This window comes from Lepisosteus platostomus, chromosome 1 (assembly GCF_059453375.1).
Source record: "Lepisosteus platostomus isolate fLepPlt1 chromosome 1, fLepPlt1.hap1, whole genome shotgun sequence".
Classification (NCBI taxonomy): domain Eukaryota; kingdom Metazoa; phylum Chordata; class Actinopteri; order Semionotiformes; family Lepisosteidae; genus Lepisosteus; species Lepisosteus platostomus.
The window spans coordinates 81,771,021-81,790,452 of NC_142611.1; the positions used below are offsets into that span (position 1 = coordinate 81,771,021).

At 44.4% G+C, this 19,432-nt stretch overlaps 1 protein-coding gene across 14 annotated transcripts in view; it reads right to left on the reverse strand.

Moving 5' to 3' along the window:
- The window catches only part of dysf (dysferlin, limb girdle muscular dystrophy 2B (autosomal recessive)), a 131,246-nt gene that overhangs the window by 87,215 nt on the left and 24,599 nt on the right, over positions 1 to 19,432 (reverse strand). For all 14 annotated transcript variants that reach the window (XM_088639033.1, XM_088639096.1, XM_088639051.1 and 11 more), the window contains exons 4-12: positions 10,303 to 10,408; positions 7,950 to 8,064; positions 6,614 to 6,804; positions 5,273 to 5,401; positions 3,739 to 3,801; positions 2,637 to 2,687; positions 1,731 to 1,761; positions 1,131 to 1,246; positions 360 to 486 (exon numbers count right to left, since the gene is read on the reverse strand). In XM_088639033.1, coding sequence (XP_088495159.1) covers positions 360 to 486; positions 1,131 to 1,246; positions 1,731 to 1,761; positions 2,637 to 2,687; positions 3,739 to 3,801; positions 5,273 to 5,401; positions 6,614 to 6,804; positions 7,950 to 8,064; positions 10,303 to 10,408 — 929 coding nt within the window. The remainder of the gene's footprint in view (positions 1 to 359; positions 487 to 1,130; positions 1,247 to 1,730; positions 1,762 to 2,636; positions 2,688 to 3,738; positions 3,802 to 5,272; positions 5,402 to 6,613; positions 6,805 to 7,949; positions 8,065 to 10,302; positions 10,409 to 19,432) is intronic.

The following is a 19,432-nucleotide window of genomic DNA, read 5'->3' on the forward strand; positions in this document are numbered from 1 at the left end:
GCCCTATCGTCAGACAGACTGACGTCAGCACAGTCACACAGATACACTGCCCTATCGTCAGACAGACTGACATCAGCACAGTCACATAGATACACTGCCCTATCGTCAGACAGACTGACGTCAGCACAGTCACACAGATACACTGCCCTATCGTCAGACAGACTGACATCAGCACAGTCACACAGATACACTGCCCTATCGTCAGACAGACTGATGTCAGCACAGTCACACAGATACACTGCCCTATCGTCAGACAGACTGACGTCAGCACAGTCACACAGATACACTGCCCTATCGTCAGACAGACACACGTGTGTGGAGAAGCACAGGAGGGAGCCACACCCTTGGCCTGCACTCACTCTGAGGCAGGTCCTCGGCTCGGTACACTCTAAGTGTGAAGTGAGCCCCTCTCAGCGCCAGCCCTGCGGGCCGCAGCAGGTTCCCCTCGATGTCTTCTCTGTCCTCCACCCCATCCTTCTTGTCCAGCTGAAACACAGGGCTCAGGCAGTCATTCACAGAAACAGAGATCTGCTCTACACTCACTGAAGACAAAGGCAAACCTTAGGGAGCCGGATAGCACTTAGTTTTTCTGTTGTAGCATTAGGGTGGTTCTGAAAATACTGAGATGGTTTTAGCTATCTAAAATTGGAATCCCAGAAAATAGCCTGTTGAACTTTAAATACAGTAGTCAAGGATTTTAAAACCCATCCTTTCCAAGTGCAATTTGCATCACTACTGACACGTGTAACACGATACACTCACATTCTGAAGGAAGGTGCCTCTTGCTCATGTTCCAGTGCTGAGCTCAGACATCTGAGAGTCCAGTTAATGAACACAATTTAATGGAGACAATGACTGAGAGATAATGAATTTAGCTCATTATCCCTCAGTCATTGTCTCCATTAAATTTTCATAATTAAAAAAAAATCTAGGAGAGAAAATTCCTTATGGCCAACAGCCATATTGTGGCTAGGACTTATATTCACACACTCCTTCTATATTCCTTGGATAATGAACAGAAAATTGTTTGATTTTGTATATTTCTTGTAAAAGAACAGTGTCAACAGGAAGATCGAGTTCAGGATGAGCAGCACCGGAAGACTAGTGACTTAAAACAGACTCAGACTCACCGGAGCCTCATCGCCAACCCCCAGCACAAACAGGCTGACTTTCAGGTAGCCTTTGGCCCCTGCAGAGATGTCATCGGGGTCAGAGAGCAGGAGCCACTTCCTGAGGAATGCATGCTCTGACAGACAGACACAAGGAGACGTGCAGTCTGGATTAGATATCTTCACCTGACAGCCCTGATGAATTCAGATGCATGCCCTATTTATTCAAACACTAGGCAATAACTTTCAGTTCGAATAAAGAGACTCTGTAAGTGGCTCATATGCATGTAACAATGATTAATCGCTGGGAAATGCAAAAGGAACTGATTAGCAGTAGCAGATATTGTACAGTGCTTTGCAAAAGCATTCAAACCCTCATGACTTCTTTCTTTTTGTTCTTTGCATTAAATGTGTAGAGTAGGTTGTTTAGCAAGTATTAATTACTAATTCAAAGTGTAAAGACTGGAGGCTTTAAAGCAACACAAGGTGAAACTTGTGCTATGTTCAGAACACTTTCACTAGGCATTGAAAAGACAACATGACATCAGACATCAGCTGGGAGCTAACCCAGAGTATCTCTGTCGCTATAACATCAGCAAGGAAAAGAAGTATTGTACTTACTGGGTTCTGCATAGATTGTGCCCACATCAAGCTAAGAATCAACAAAAAGATGTGATTAGACAGAGGATCTTTTCCTAGTAACCAAAATCAAAACTTGTGAAAATAGAATCATATATTAAAAAAAATGAAATGGTAAATCATGATTATATGTCATATTTTTTTGTAGTAGTAAATAAGTATTGCTGACCCCAAACAACTTCTGAAATGCCTTTCCCGAAGCTCTGTCCTGCCTTGTGCTCATTTGACAATTGGTGTGTGCAGCTGGAGCCAAGTGCCAGGTGAGACCCTGCTGTTGTAATCTTGAGTAAAGTATGTCACCTGAATTCATTCCGGGACATTATCTGGCTATACAAATGTGTGTAAATGCAATTTGCTTTGGATAAAAAACATCAACGAAATAATTGAGTTAGTGATTTACACAGTTGATGCATTTATCTAATGTAAGCTATATTTGTGCTCACTTCGGTAAGGAGGTGTTTTATTGGATCAGCCTGAATGAAAGTCCAGTTGAACAACAGCAGGTCCCTGCCTGGAACCTGCAACCTTCCAGTCAGGGATCCAGAGCTCCAACACGTATAGCACTAGCTCAGTGTGGAGTGACACTGTGATTATTCAACATTCACGTACTGTATATTCCCATTTCCCCTGAGACGCGGGCTCATCCTGAGCACTGCCTCCTGAAACATCGTCCTGATGCAATAATAATATTTTATTGGAATAAAACTGCATCAAAAACCTGCATGTGCTCTGTGTAGTTAAACATGCAAAAAATTAAGAATTAGATACAATGAGCAGGTTGGTTTAACTACTGCATCACAAATTGTGTGAGATCATTTACTGTACAGCCTTTACATAAGTTGTAGAAATCCTCTTAAGGGTAATGGAGCTGAGGAAAAGGAGTCTTACCCTGAATTCCCCAATTACAGAGTCATTACGACGAGATCGAGAGTCAAAAACCTGGGCAGAGAAAAGAAGCTTTAATATTTCATGAAAATCTTCATTATACATTATTGAAATGGCTCTGAGTAGCTAGACTAGATTTAATGCAGTTTATTAGAGTCAATTCCAAAACCAAGACATCAGTGAAGGTAGACAGAGCAGCTCAACCTTCTGAAGGTTTTTTTCGTCAGGATCAGAAAGCAAAGTTTCAGAGGGTGACAAAGTTTTGTGTGGGGAAACGGCTGTCAGGGACTAGACTGACTTGCTATTAGCTTTGCGTGGCCAGTGGTTATGTGTTTTTCCTCATTCTAATCAAAGTCAAGCACAGAAGGTGCCTGTCTACAGGCTTGAAGGAAACAGTTTGCAGAGATGCCACTGACGTACCAAACAGTAAAGGATGGCACGTGGAGGGGTGTGGCGGGGCAGAGCCAGGGTGAACCAGACCTGGGCCAGAGAGGGCAGGGCCCCAGGACACCTGGCCATCAGCACACAGTCAGTTCGTTAATTAACCCCAAAACATGTGCTCTGCCTGCATCCGGGACATCTCCATGACCCCCTGCTCCCGATAATGAGCCCTGAAGGAGCTTTCTAAGCCTCAGGCAGGATGACTCCCATCCAGGTGCTGGTCTATGACCACTGAAGGAATACACAGCTATGGTGGAAGGAGGCATGCCATGGTACCAGGTGTTTGGGGAAACTTGGTCTAGGGTAACTGGGGTCTTTGAGGGTGCTTCTGTGAGTGCGAGTGTCCCTTGTGGATACGTGGTGTCATGTGTTCTGTGTTTTAGGCAGGCAGTGATAGACATGGTAACTGCTCGATTGTTAGAGGAATCAAGAGGACCATACTGATGTCCAATGCTGGTCAGTGGGGGGCAGTGGTGGTTCTGGGGATTTAAACAAGATGTTTCGGGGGAATGGGGTCCTACCACCCTTGCAGTGGCGTGTGTGGAGGAGGTGGCGTAGTCGGTAAAGTTGAAGTAGCCTGCATTTTGGAATTCGTTTTGAAATCCATATTTGTCCGTGACAACTACAGCCGAGTATATGCACACACTGCAATGGGCGTACTCACGGTGAGAAAAACCGGTTCGTCGAAGAGCTCCGACGGGGACTCGAAGAAGTTAAAGAAAAACGTCTGGGGGGAAAAAAAAAGGAGAAAAACACATGAGAGGCGTAACCCACGGTCTCCTGTGCAGTAGGCTGAAATATAACTGAACGGGCATTCTGGTAGCGAGACCACATTGTCACGACCACCAGCCAGCGGAGATCAACACGTAAGCGAGCCAATCAGCACCAGCAGCGGATTACTACTAACAAGCGCCGCCGCACGAGTTATCACACCTGCAATTGCTCTACCGTGCGGCACGCCGGGTTATTTATACCATTCGTACCTGATTCCCGTTGCTCGGTATTGAGTTCTCTTCTTGTTGCTCAGCCTAGCGGTCTCACCCCTCTTTTGCCTTCCTGGAATTCTGCCTGCACCTTTTGCCTTCGGACTTCGGATCTCGTCTCGCCCTTTGGATTGTTTGCTATCATTGCCTGTTTTGGATTTGACCCTGTAGCTCTCTTTTCGACTACGATTCTGTCTCACGTTTTGGATTGTTCGCCACCAGTGCCTTTACCGGATCTCGACTTACCTTCGCCTTCGGACTACGGCTCAGCTCCTGGATTTGCTCGGTACGTTTACTTACCTCCCTGCGACTCCTGCATCTGCATCGGATCCTTTTCACCTCTACAGAGCATCGTTACACACATGGATTGACAGTATTTACACGGAGATGATGTGCTTTTGTACGCTGTTAGAAGAAAGCAACCCACAGCCGCCCGGGTCCCCGAGTGTCTCCTCTCCCACCTTGCAGTCCACGCGTGTCTCCCGCGCCAGGCGAAGAGCTTGCATGTGTGTGGGGGGGCAAGAGTTCATCCCATAAACACGCGAGAGTGTTGTAAATTATTATTAACTCCGTGCATTTTCACTTCGAATCCCACATTTCACCTGAAAACACAGGAAACTGCTAATGGAGCACCCCCGAGCCGGTTTTCATCCGTGGTAATCTGTAAACAGCTGGGCAGGGCAGTTAAATCTTTCAATGTAAACGGTTTAATTTCGTTCAGACGTTCATGAGGTTTATTAGTGCAGATAGATTTCCCTTCTAATGACATGATCCATCCAGCTGTTTCGGGCTTTTACTAAGTCCCATTCTGTAGTTATTTGGACAGGTGCAACGCAACAACCTTTACAGCTCACTTACAGCCGCCCAACAGTGTGCTTGAACAGTCGCGCTCAGACAAGAGGTCACCGGGCGCAGCAGGCATGTCCTCTCCCGGTACCATATTCTTGTCCACAAGCTCTCCGAACATGAAAACTGCTATTCCCCCGCTTTCAGGAGAAACCTTTTGTAGAAACCCTTCCGCATGGCTTATTTGCATACGAGCCCCTGCCTTTTTCTTCCACTTACAGGATGTCGGTGGACAGAGGGACTTCATGCAAGGACACCTGACAGGGGACCGGGGGCCCGTGTTTCACACAGCTCCAGTAGCATGCCCGGAGCAACAGTGAAACACACCCATGCGGGCTCCACTGTTAACACAGGGGTCCGTCTCCTCACCTCGTCAAAGTGCGGATTGTTGCCCTTGCGGATTCTCGTGCGCTTGGTCTGTCCGGCCACGGTCACCTTGACGACGGGCTTGATGTTGACCCCGGGCAGCTGCCGCCCCTCGATGACCCGAGCGTGGATCTGCAGGAGCACAGGCAGGAAAAACCTCAGGCTCAAAGAGAAACCCAAAGTGTAGCTCATGGTTTCACGGACCTGTTCTGTCTGCGTCTTATTTCTTTCAGGGATTGTAGGACTCCTACTCCAGAAATACATGAGAAACCAAGATTATTCTTGCAAAACACTTTTCCGAACACTTTTTTGGTTTTCCGAACTCATACATCAGAAAGACTACCGAAACCAAACTTATCCTGCAGCTAGGATCACACCTTCTCTTAACCACAGACTACTATTTTACTAAATTTTCTCCATTCATTGGAAGTTTCATTTCACACCTTTCTACACCTATCCTGACTTCACACCTCTTGATTGGCCTCTCTTTCTGTCCGCTGCTCCTGCCTCTAACCCCTCCTCCCTCCCAGCCTTTGTTCTCCCGCTACTCTACCTTTGCCTACTGCCCTGTCTCTCTCACAACTGAAGAAGGGTCCATGGCCGAAACGTTGTGTTTTTTCTCTTTTTTTTTCAGCATGGAATAAACCTATTACTTGTTCCTTTGCAGCCTACGCATGCTGACGCAGCTACCCACCTGAACTACTACTTAAAAAATAATTCATTGCAGTTTTAGGTTTAGCCACAAGATGTCGCCAAATAGGAATGTACCCGTGTGCTCATTCCTGAGAAAACAATGGTAATCTGTCAAGGTTTACGTAGGCCTGTTTGAATTTGAGAAATGGGAGTTAGCCCCATTCTTGTCCTGTTGCAGATTTAACTGCATCCATGTGCCTCTCAGATTAAGTGCAATGTTATATTAAGTCAGTACCACAATGAATACACATAACAGATAGCTTCCTCAGCCCCCACCGCAGAGTGAGCAAGACTCAATGAGAGAATCAGAGCTCAAAAATGGAATCAGAGGATAAGAAGATTCTTGTTGTGGAGTTATCACATCACAACATCTCATGTGCACAGACACAAATTATTGCAGAAAGTTCCCAAAGTTAATAAATTTCAGCTTATCATCCACAGCATCTGACATTTAAACTAAAATATCATTTCTTATGTTTTAATATGGAATTATATTTTGCCAAGCTAAAGAAAACCATAAATTAGACAATGTAGGGATTAGACTCTAAAAGTTCCTGTGCTTCTCTGTCTTCTTGTGTCTGGCCAGATCGCCCTCTGGTCTGCCTGAGGTCTTCTTTGCTCAGATTTGGGGGTTTGTGTCCTGACCCTGACCTGGAAATCCTGGGGTTTGTTGGACAGCGGCTGTTTGGTGGCGCGCTTCTTTCTTTTGAGCCCCTGGACAGCGTTTGGGGGGGCTTTCTTGGGGGGTGCGATGGAGGGTTCCTGCCCGGGGGTCCCAGGTGCTGGCTCCGGCTCCTCGGTGCTCTCGGCCTGGTCCTCTGTGTCCTCCTCGCCGGCGGTGTCTGAGGGGAGACAGAGACATCCCTGAGTCGCCCCCCTACCTCAGCACGGCTGCCAGAATCGCTTCAGACTGGGAAACAATGGACACTTCCTGTCTTATCAGCAACGTGTGAAATGGATCGGTGCCGAGCTGTAATGTGTGTTTTTTTCCCTCAGGGGAATACAGTGCAGTTCACTCCCAGTGACTGGCTAGCCCACAGCGACAGAGCTGAGCCCCATTGAAACCGTGTGGGCCACACTGACATTACCTCTTTGAAAAGTGTTCTGAGCAACCCTGATTCCCAGGGCTGGCAGGGCTCATCGCGTTCACGCACGCTGTGGAAGACACAACCTTGCACAGAACCGCTCCGTGCCCCGTGCATGGGTCGAAGCAGAGCCTGTTACACGTGGACCCCTGTGCAGCCTGGCAGCAGCAGCTCTGAGACACCAGGCCTGCGCCTGCCACGCCTCGCTGCGCCTGCCCCTCACTGTGCCCTTTGTCAAACACATGCCGAGCTTTTCCCACAGGAACAATCTCTATGGATCACAGTCATGTGGAACACAGTACCACTGTGTTTCTGTAAAAGAAATTCATTTGAAAGCAGGGAGCTGCAGTCTTTCTGCACCTGTTATTCCACAGTGAGAAGTCGAGTGTCTTCTTTTCCATGTTTGAGTTCACCCTCTTTCTTTTTGTCAATCCTTATTACAGCCAAAAGGTATTTTAGAGGCTGCCTGTTAGTCATGTGTCTTGATGCGCCATTCATAAAAAGACCTAACAAGTGCTGGAAAACCCCTCTAAAGGTCTGGCTAAACACTTACTACCTTTCATCACCAAACCCAGTGATTATAGACTTTGTGCTGCTTTTATAACAAGTTTTATAACAAGAAATCCCCAAAAAAGGAGCTGCAAATGGTATTTTATAAATGACATCATTAACACCACCATAAAAGTAGCATTGAAAGTTTTAGAAACAGAAACTGTCCATTTATACAGTGCTTTTGCATCCGAGAACAATGTTACCTGTGCTAATAACCGGGTAATTACAAAAGGGCTCTACCCTTACCGTATTACAAACGCTCCATTGATGTTCTGCTAATGTACAGGCTATTAAGTCTTGAAGGACAGGAGCTGCGCGAGCCGACCGTTACCTCTGCCGGGAGCCCTTACCAGTCACAGTGTCCAGCTCGGACGGGGCGTGCTGGGCCTCGGGGGCGGCCGGAGGGGGGAAGGCGGGAGCCGCTCCTGGGGGAGGGATGTAGGAAACTTGCAGGACCAGTGTGGCCTGCAGGAGAGAGAGGTGAGATGTAAGAGGTGGACTCCAGAGACAGAGGGAGCCCAGAGAGATGAGAGACAGGTAGGGAACCTTTAGAGGAGAGTAGCGTAGTGTCAACACAGCCAGGGAAAAAGCAAAGGAATCCGGGGTATAACAGGCCAGTTTGCGTAAAAGTGGTAGAGAGGCAGAAAGAGAGTGAAGTCAAGGTAACGATTTTCTGTGGTTGCGATTTCTGGTCCTGTTTCAACTTCACTCCAGCTTTTTTTGTGGAAGTTGGTCCATGTATCATTTTAGCTTCTACCATCTCTGCATGTGAAACAACAATGATCACCTCAGGACTGAAAAAACTGAACTATTATGTTTATACTGTATATATTTCTCTATGAATAGAGCAGTTGAATCAGGCAGACCTCCTGGCTGCAGTAAAGTGTTTTCTATGTGCATGTCTCCATCTAACAGGAGACAGCTGTGATGTACTGGGCATCTATTAGGAGGAGTATCACCCTGGTGCTATCCTGATGTCAATCATTTCTTAAACCAGCTTCAGAAATGTCCCATTTCTCACAGTTGAATTTTAAGAAACATTTTTGTAGTCTTAATTTATTTAGAGCCACACAAGGGGTACTGTATATCTTTGGACAGTCAACAGCACTAAATGTCTGCGTCTTGGCAACAGCCGTGTGGTTTAGATATCATTGTAACACTGAAACTCTGAGGTGCCAAAATGAGTTCGTGCATTTAATTACTTTAATTATTTTTCCTTTATTGATTTATTGACACCTGCAACCTGTTGCAGGATTGTGGGTGTCAGAAACTGAACATGAGAACATAAGAAAAGTTACAAATCAGTGCTGACCACTCCTCATTCCCCTCTTCTTCACTCGGTTACTAGTAGTTAATTGATCTGAGACTAGACTAGTTTTAGAAGTGCAAGAGTTGTGATTTCCTTCTGAGCAGCATGTGACAGGGTTGCGGCTACTGAGACGCTGTGCTGGAATCCAGCTAGATCTCACTGCAGCAGTAACTGTCATGCCCTGACAGGAGGACTGCTCACTCTCTGTTTGAGGAAGTCCACAAAGTTCACAGGCTGACATTAATTTGTGTCTGGCGCCAGGAGTACACCTGGACGCTGAAACAATCTTCCTGAGGAAGTGAGGTAGAGTCCAGAACCAGTCGATCTGCCTGTGTTTATCCATGAGATGAACTTCCACCCCACAATAACACAATACTGAACTGCGTCTCACAGCTCCTCCCTCCTGTTTTTGCCATTTTAATCCCAAAACCCAAGAGTGCCAACGAGACAATGTGAGGAAGCCACCCAGAGGACTAACAATACACTTTGGCATATGATCCCACAGTGATAAATATAAATCAAGAGAGGATGTGAGACAGTGTCGTAGTTTTATAACAGATCAGGGCAACCCTGCCAGAAAGAGTGTTTAGTCTGGGTGTGCCCACCAGAAAAGAGACATTTCTGTTCTGGAATGAAGCCAGGGGGCAGGAGCAGAGCAATGTTATATTGTGGAAGTCGGATGTGATGTACAGGTAGACGTTATGAGAACTTGCTGTTTTTAGCCTGTTGGAAAATAGACGGAGAGGCATCAGCAGAGGTTTGCATGACCGAGTTGTACTACAGCCGCATGTTCTTCGCGCCTGTCCAGCAGGAAGGGAAAAGCAGTGTGTTCATGGATGACAGATTTGGATTTACAACACACTGGCAATGTCAAAGCATGGAGGTGAAAAACGGGGTAATGCAGTGACCACTGAGGCTGGGAGTGGTCAGTTATAGTCCCTTTTGTCTACATTCTCCCTCTGCGTTTTCATACCAACTCGGGGCGTCTTAATTAATCAAGCAAATTATTTACTTAATTCAAAGAATTGACCTTTTTCTCCCTGACCTGAAACAGCCCCTTTGATAAGGATACTCCAACAGAGACACCGTGTCTCAGATAGATGTGACTACAGTGAAATTGCAGCAAGTTGTGGGTTCATATCCAGGCTGGCATTTGTTGTTCCCTTGAAAAAAGTGCTTCACTCAGATTGCTTCAGTAAAAATGCTCAGCTGTATTAATGGGTACAGGTGGAAGCTGCGTTGAATAACAGCATCAACAGCCAAGTACATACAGTAGATACAGTATATGCATGTGCATGTGTAGTCTGTGTGGCAGTGCTTGCCAACAGCCGGGGAAACGGGGAGCTCTGCCCAGTTGCGGTACCTGAGGTCTTGCCTGCCTTGCAGTGACTCACCCCTATGTTGTTTTTCTTGTTGTCCATCAGGGCTACGTTGTAGCTGGCAGCCAAGCTGGGCGAGTGGAGGACGTCCCTCAGGGCCACCCGCGCCTCCCCCAGGAACCTGCAGGAACAGGCACAGGCACTGAGACAGACGCACGCAGAGCCGGGTCGGTCCGCGCAGGCAGCACAGAGCCCCTGCCACAGGCTGCGCCGGAGCTGCTGGTGCAGAGATGCTTGCACCTCATTCCCAAACCTCCAAGTCATTGCTTCGCTGGGCAACACCACATTGCACACAAAATGTGTTTCCTGTGGATCATTCTCTTACTGAATTATTGATATACAGTATTTATATTTTGTGTTTGTTCTTGGATCATTCTTGTGGAAGATGAAGCAGCCAGAGAAGAGAAGTAGAAGCAATTAAGTTTCCTCCATAATTAAAACATGTTAACCTACTTCACCGTGAGTTTTAGAGACACGCTTTCGAGAAGCTGGTTGAGAAGGAAGATAAAGAAGATAGAGGAAAGGAACAGTTTTCATTTTAGATCACACGAGTGACACGTTTTCAGCTTTCAACAGCACGATGTTGTTGGGTTCAGCCTATTCATTTCTATAAATTGCTCTTGATTACTTCCTAAATTTTCAGGGCTTTGACTCAATTTGTGTTTCTCTTTTTCCCTTCTGAGTTGTTTGTGTGGAAGAGCATTACCACACTTGCGGGTCGTATTCCATTTGCAATCAGCCTTAGAAAATAAACCAGAAGAGGAGATATTACTGGCATTTAAGATAATTGTTACACAGCTTAAAAGGAAACTGTAAAAACAACACCAGTACACATTTTTCCCCTTTAAACATACAAAAGTAGTTATGCATTTTAGTTAATTTCCTTATTTTGAAAATAAACTGCATGTTAATGTTTTTCCTAAGAGTTTGCAGATGTTTAGAAGCAGCTCTGACAGAATAGGCAGGAGTCCACACAGTGCGAGGGTAAACACCCCTCCTTCTGATTTAAATAAGTGCCAGCTCATGTGTTTTGTGATTAACAGTTTATTATTTTTGAAAAAGGAACAGAAAATATGAAAACAACAGACATACTAGGAACTATTTATATAGCTCATACTCACAGTAAATGTAAATGTAAAATGACTGTTATTTAATTACTCAGTCCAATAAACACTTACGTAAAAGAGCAGAAACAGACCCCAGTGGGTCTGTACTGTACTGTATGTACTGCAGGTCCACACCATTCACTCTGGCAGCGGATCACTGGAGTTTAACCGCAGTGTGTCTCCAACCACAATTAGCCAGCAATGTGCCCACAATGGGTTCAAACAAGAGTTTAAGAATAGTTTTGTTCATGGCTAATAAGCACACCAGTAAAGTTTTCTGTTGCATTGCATTAAAACTACTTGCTGAATAATCATTAAGAAGAAACAGGGACTGGGTCTCAGCCTTTCACTCAGATAACTGTGAGAGCACACTAGCTACAGTACTTCTTTCCAAAACTGCCTGTTTGCATTAGAGGACAGGCACATCCCATACCATCTTTATATGAAGACAGACACTATAAAATATCAACATTGATGGTTTCGAGGGAGAAAGTGAAAGTTTGATTTAAAAAACATTACAGTTGGGACACTTTTTGTAACAAAGGTACTCCTTTTCATTCTGACATACCCATGCATCCATTTTTGAACTGCTTTTTCCAGTTCAGGCTCATGGATGAGTCTATCCAGTAAGCAACAGGTGCAAGGCAGGGTATATCCTGGACGGGATACCAGTCCATCCCAGATCCCAGTACAGAAAGACACAAACACAAATACTCACACCAGGGCCAATTTTCCCAGAAGCCAATAATCTACCAGTATGTCTTCGGACTGTGGGAGGAAATGCAGGTGAAAACAGGGAGAACATACTAACTCTGTGGTTATCTGTTTCACTGGTTAAAGTTAATCATGTCATGCTGTTAATACTTAATAAGGAAGAAACAGCTGTCTGTGGCTGAGAACTGACTTTATGTGTACAAAAGGGAGGATTACAAGTTGAAAGGCAACAAAGCATTGCAATATGACAAGAGGTATTTAATATTCACATCCACAATTCTTATCAAAATTATAAATCAGTTTATATTCATCTTTACATACTGTGTATTAAGCATGGCTGTAATACCATGAAATAATAATGCAGAAACTATCAAGTCAAATCAGAGGCGTGTTACATGCAGCCTGTGTGAAGTTTTTTGACATGTCCACAGATGAAAGCGCAGAGCCCGTAGCTGTGAGCTCCCAGCCCAGAGGGGAGAGAGGAAGGCTCTGGGCCTCAGGAAGATGGACCTCTCGACAAGGGGAGGAGCAGTGTGTGCCACCGAGGTGACTCACTCCCCCGGCTTCCTGTCAGGCTGCGCTTGCAGTGTCCACAGCTGGCCTGCTTCAATCCCAGCGGCTGCTGCTTCGCTTTGCTGAGATTTGTTTTATTTAAAAAATCCCCCAGAGAGCCTGCAGACGTTTTCAGGCCCATCTTAAAACTGCTCAGATCCTATTCAATCACAGACATTTCCAGAGAATGTTACTAAGAGGGGGGTGTTTTTGTATTTCAGAAGAATGTTGAAATACCACATGAGTGAGTCAGTCTGCCCAAATCATTTAATGCCTAAGCGGACAAGGCCAGAGAGCAAGAAGTGATGCTCAATGTGCTCAAACCTCCAGGACGTTTTGCTCAAGTACAAAATTTGTCTCAACATTCTCAACTCCACATAACCTGCAACAAATTTATGGAAACCATGTTTACTCCAAAAACCACCTGCCAGCATCATTTCTGTTTGCTCACCTTTCATTGGCTCTTTCAGAATTTCTGGTTGTAACATGTTTTACAATCGCTTTCAGAAAAGAGAGGGAAGTTCTGCTCTGGAGCAAAACCTGTAAACACCCCTCTGAGTGCAGGCAGCAGGTTCAATACACTGGCAGGACAAGAGACTAAGACAGAGGGGAACCACACAGCCGCCAGCCGCCAGTCCTCAGCTCCAGAACCAGCCTGATGTGCTGGGCTGACCAGACTGCTGACCAGCTGTGCTCACGATGCTGAAGAGAGCACCAGCTGGAGAAGTGTGAACAAGCTGAGTAAGAAGCAGACATGGAAATAACTGACCCTTGGAGGGGGTGGCTCACAGCACCTGATACTGCTGCAGTTAATGTGTCATTCTCATTCATTGAGTCGAGACTGTAAGCTGTCCCTGGATCAAATGGCAATGCATTTACCCTTCTGCTAAATACTTCCCAGAGTGACTGGAGCACTGAGCTTTTCTTGAATGGAAACTGTCAGAAGTTGAATGTCCACAGGAGTGTTCTGGGGAAGTGCAATTTTTCTTTCATTATCAGGACCCGGGAACATGACTTCAGGGAGCTTGAGACCCTGTCTCTGTCCAGCATTCCCCTGCTGATCTCTCAGAAGCAGAAAGTGCTTTTCTGTTGATTGACACCAGGTAGCCCAACAGCATGGTTACTGTAGTAACTATAACACGTATATAGTTTACTCAGCTCCACAGCTGGCCATGTTACTGCTAAGGCCTCTTGTAGAACACTGTATACAATGTTCATCACAGCTATAGACTGCTCTGCAATCGGTCCAGAGATGAGCAACCAAACAGGTCCTGGGGCTTAACGGAAATCCAGCACTGAAGGGCTGAAGGAATTCAACACTTTTAGTTTTATATGAAGAAGGCTATTAGGGGAATCTGCTACAGTATTCAAAATACTCAAAGTCTGCAACAAAGTCTGCCTAATAGACTTCAGAATGAACAGTGAAACACAGACCAGGAGGCACTACGTTACTCAAAGAGTTGTGGGTGTCTGGAACAAGCTACCCAATCATGTTGTTCAAAACAATGCTCTTAACTCTTTCAAGAAACATCTGAATAAGATACTAATATCAGCATACTACTAAATAGGGGAGATAGACCAAACATCCTGCTCTTGCTTGTTACTGTTCTTCTCTTCTTGTTTCCTTAATGTCTTTGAGAGGAAGTCAGTTTTTACCTTCCTATTGCTCCAGTGCCTCAGAACTCCTGTCAGCATCACTCAGGCACATGGTGTAGATTCAAACCTGCGGGCTCAGGGCTGTAGCATTCTGTCCATCGTGTGGCCAGACACTCTGCTCGCATCAGCCACTCAGGAGCCACGTCCCTCAAAGACATCAGGGTCTTAGGGGCTCATCAAAACCTATAACCCCATATCATGCAATACCTTGTGTGAACAAAGCTGTATGGATAGTTTAAGGACCTTCCTCGAAGAGGTGACTCCTCCTCTGTCTCTCAGGCAGCCACATCTTGAGCTGAAGGTGTTTTCTTGGTTTCAGCCGACTGCAGGAGACAATGGGCTTGCGCTTGGCACTAATGGCTGCAGCTCCAGTGACACACAGCTTTGGAACAATGCATCCTGGTGATGTTTACCACTAGGCACTTCCTAAAGGGGCTTTTCCCGTTTACGTTGGCCTGCTTTTCCTGATACACTGAGAGGGGGACTTGGGAAACAAAGCAACGCATCATTAAAGCAGAGTTAAAAATAATAAACCACTTCAAATAATAAACTGAAGGGATGGAGTGATTGTTGGTGTTGATGGGGATCTGTAAAGCACAGAGAGACTGGACCCAGGAAGATAATTAAAGTGGAAGCAGATTTTCAAGCTTCTTACTAAAGAAAAATAAATAAACTATAAAAGTTAATTATTGGTAGAGTGGTTTACCCGAGGTTTCTGCCATGATAGAAAGCACAGGATGTCTGGAGCTGTTGATGATCCTGTGTGCAAAAATGTAGCTTCCATTCTTAGAACGGAAACTTAATTTAGACAATGCAGGTATGGTCACATTCACAGTATGTGTGTCATTTTTTTAAAAAAAAGGAAAATTAGGAAAAAATAAAGAACGTGGAATATTATGCACCATCTCTGACCACTGTCTAGTGCCTCCTCAAGATCCAGCCAGCTGGATAGCAAGGAGATCACACACCCTGAGCTGGCCAGCGGCCTATAATCTCACCACATCAGTGGGACTTCATGTTTCCTCCCAAGGCAGACCACAGACATCATGTACCTTTGTTTTCATTTGTAACTCTGTGTGTTGTCAATTCAGGTAATCTTTCACATGATCCGCTGTACTTGGATATTGTATACAATTCTTGTAACACTTAACCTAAGAGCATAAGAAAGGTTACAAACGAGAGGAAGCCATTTGGCCCATCTAGCAAGTTTGGCAGTCCGTTAATTAACCCAGGCATCTCATCCAGCATATTTCTTTAAATAAACCAGGATTTGGACTTTGGACTTCAAGCAACATGATGGGTAGCTTGTTAAACACTCCCACAACTCTTTGTGTAAAGAAGTGCGTTCTGTTTCCATCTGTGTCCTCAGGATCGTGTTTCACTGTTCGTTCTGAAGACGCTCACTAGGTCGACTTTGTCATTGCCTTTGAGGACTTCGAAACTTGAACCAGCTCTCCTTCTGTGTTCAGGAATGAAAAAGGTTCACTTGTTTCAGCCTGTCAGTGTAGAACAGTCCTTTAAACCCCAGATTATCTGATTGCTCTTCCCTGGAGTGATTCAAATATAACAATATCTCTTGAGTAGCATTGTTGTAGGAACATTGTTATACTCAATTTCGTAGAAGAGCTTTCACCAGTGCATTGCACAATTTTTTAATAACATCCCTTGATTTGTACTGTACTCGTCACATCATATCTAATTTTAATTCTAAACATTTTGTTAAACCACGCTAATCCATAACTCTTGAACAATAGAGTATTTTATACTTCAATAATAGCTCTTTGTATATATAGCAGCGTAAGAATGAAGGCGCCTGTTAAGTGCATGAAAATAAAAAGGGAGGAAGTACAATGTAAAATACACGATGAAGGTGTAAAATTAATCAGACACTTGTATCAGGCAATTGTATCTCATACCATTGGTTTTCATATGTGTTTTGTGACATAAGGCCTGCATATTTCACCCTACACACAGGAGCACATTCCTATTTATTTCTTTGTTTCTTATGTCACTGACTTGTCATCCTCTGTGAACTACAGGAGTTCAAACCAAGACTGGGTAGAGAGGCAATACTGAGCACTGCCTGCTGTTTGCAAAACAGGCTGTTTTAGCACTGGCTGCACCACTGTCATCCGTAGACAGAAAACAGCATTCGAAAATTACAGCCTTTGTCAGCAGAGCATGTTTTAGCTGAGTCATTCGACATTCAAGTATCTTTCTATAAACAGATCATCTAAAACTGAATTTGTGCAGTACCCCCCTCTGCTCTTTCTGGCGGACATCTTGTCTTTAGTTGGTAGGGATAAAAGTGTTGAGCAAACAGAAAGTAAACAGGAAAAGGCTTCTTAATGGTTCTAAAAACAGTTCTGAATACCTTGGAAAACAACATTAATCTCATAGTATTTCAATATCATTCAGAAAGGTATTCCACATTTCAGCTGGCAGTTATTCAGTCATTCCATTGTCCAAAACAGAGGGTCCAGTTGGCTTTTTTGAGAAAAGTGCTACCAAAAAATATGAATTAATGTCTTAGAAGTAATATTCAATCTACAAAAAGTTTCTTAAAACACAGTGGTGCATTGCACAAAAAAGAATAGTAGAGGATAAAAGAAAATTTTCAGATTATTGCATTACTTAACAAATCACTGCAAAACTGAATGCGATGCAAATAAATTTCTGTAATTAAGGAAATAGCTCCTTCCCCCTCTTTTACCACCAAGATGAGCCTTAATATCTTGATTTATGGAATTCCTGTTTCTACGTGTTGGTTTCAGACTGAAACCGGACCTCTGTGCACAGGCTGTGCTCAGACTGTGGTGTTAAAGCACCGCAGGTATTTGTATCTGTACTGTTGCAGACCCTCAGCTTCAACAGGCACAGACAAGCCCTCTAGCCTGGGGGTACTCCTACTGTATATCGGAGCTGCGTGAAGCCCACTTGAGTCCTGAGCACAACCTGACTTCAGAGCTCTATCTTTTCCAAGTAAACATAAAATCTTTAATATTTTTATATTTCATATAAAAGCATTCATATTGGTTGATAGAATTCTCTTCTCTTTTTCTAATTGTTCATCCTCTATTTGTTTCATGGCCTGTTGTGTTTAGTATTCTAAACTACTGATAGAAAACACACAGGCAAGGAAGCATTCCGAGAATGAAAAAGATAAATTAACCTACTCTCTTAAAAAACAGCATTTTCTAGGTCAATTCTCCACGTCCAGTTTTTTACACTACTGGGATGCTTAAGAAGAGAGTTTCTGAAGAGTCCTAGCCAGTATTTCATTGGTAATTTACAGATACACTGCAGTTTTATTAAGTCTGGATATCTACAATATTACACTTGCCAGACGCAAGCAGCAAGAAGCTTGGAAAGAAATCTTGATGTCACATCTGTGGAGGTGAAGAGAGTGAGAGGGAAAATCAACAATGCGCTGGAGTGTTTATCAAGAGCTCTGCACGCATGGCATGATGTTTGAATAGTTTTGCTAACAGGCATTTACGAGGAAATCACAACATAAAGGGGTTTGTTACTTTAACAAAGACATTTAAAATGTTTCAGACTGGCAAAAACTCTCATACCAAACCAGTGAATACTTAGACTTCAAGCAACCCCCTAAGCCTGAGAAGAGTGTGAACTGTGCAGCAAACTGGCCCTGAATGTGCCAGAGATTCCTACAATGTGAAGATCCTCTACCAAGACACCCCTTACCCGGAGGCAAAGCTCAACATGAAAGTGCAGGCCCACAAAGCACCACCTGCTAATGCACTCACAGAGCATGTATGGTGGAAAGAGGGAGATGGGGAGGGTAAGGATCCCACACGATACATGACCCCCATGAGCCTGGGATCCCAGGATGGGGAGAGGATGATGTTTTGGAAAGAGGGTTTAGGTCACCTGACACACTTCACGTGTTCCAAGACCAGGCTTTCTAACCACCTCTTATTCCTTTACAGATGTCGTCGTTATAATAACATTCCTAAAGGATTTCACCTTAAATGTAACACTTTTTCTTTTGACTCCGGCAACACTCAGAGACTTCTACAACAGTGTTCACAGAAACTAATGCTTTCTACCATCCTCTCCCTCAAACAACAGATGACCCTTTCTGGCAACAACATCAAGGAAGCCAAGGCATTTTAACGGCTAACAGCACCACAGCATCTTCCCTTTATAACTAACTTCATCAGATCCCTCAACTCCTAGCTCTACCAGTTCCTCACTTCAGAGAAGGATAAAAAAACTATAGTGGTTACTGGACCACTCTCTTTCACAGGATGAGCGATCTCTTCTTAGCAAAGGCCTCAGTTTTGTTCCAGTCCCCAAGAAGCTGGACATCCCGCAAACCCAAGTTGACCTCAACGGTTTTCACCGCAGGATTCGGCTCAAAGCTCATTTTGCTCATTTTGCTGACAACTCCTCCTCACCAGTGTTATTCCTCTTTTCAGCATGGAATAAACACTATCACTTGTTCCTTTGCACACTTCACATGAGCAGACTTGCACAAAAGACCTGTAGGGCTGAAGCTAGTGTACAGATTGGAATCGACAGCTGGGAAACAACCATGTTCTAGCAGGTAAGAGTGGCTGGAACAGTAAAAAGGAAGAAGTCAGACCCCCTTTAGTGTCTGTCCTTTTGTATGTGCTGTGTTGATTGTTTCTGTTCTTGCCTGCTTGTTCCTTGTAACAATATCTTACAGAAACTTTTTAAAATATGATCTCTAAAATGGAAACACAAGTTCAGCTGTATCGTGACCTGCAGGAGTCCAAACTGACAGGAGCAGTAATCTTAACTGCCTTCTGCTGGTTCACCAACAGCACGTATAGCAGCAACCTGGTTTTCCACTCCAGTACTGAGCTCAGTCATGTGGTGGCACTGTGATCTTCCAGACTCATTTAGGCATATGAACTCCTTTCTTATATCTACATTGTTACAGTGCAAGGTGATGTCTATAAAACACCACTGACGCAGCTTCTGTGCCTTACAGAGCACCTGTACTCTTAGTCAACATTCATCAGCAGAAATGAAGAGAACAAGTTTTTAAGACATAAGTCAGAAACTCATCAAAAAATCCACATCCACTAAATAGTCTAGCAAATGTCTGTGCTTAGAGAAGCCTG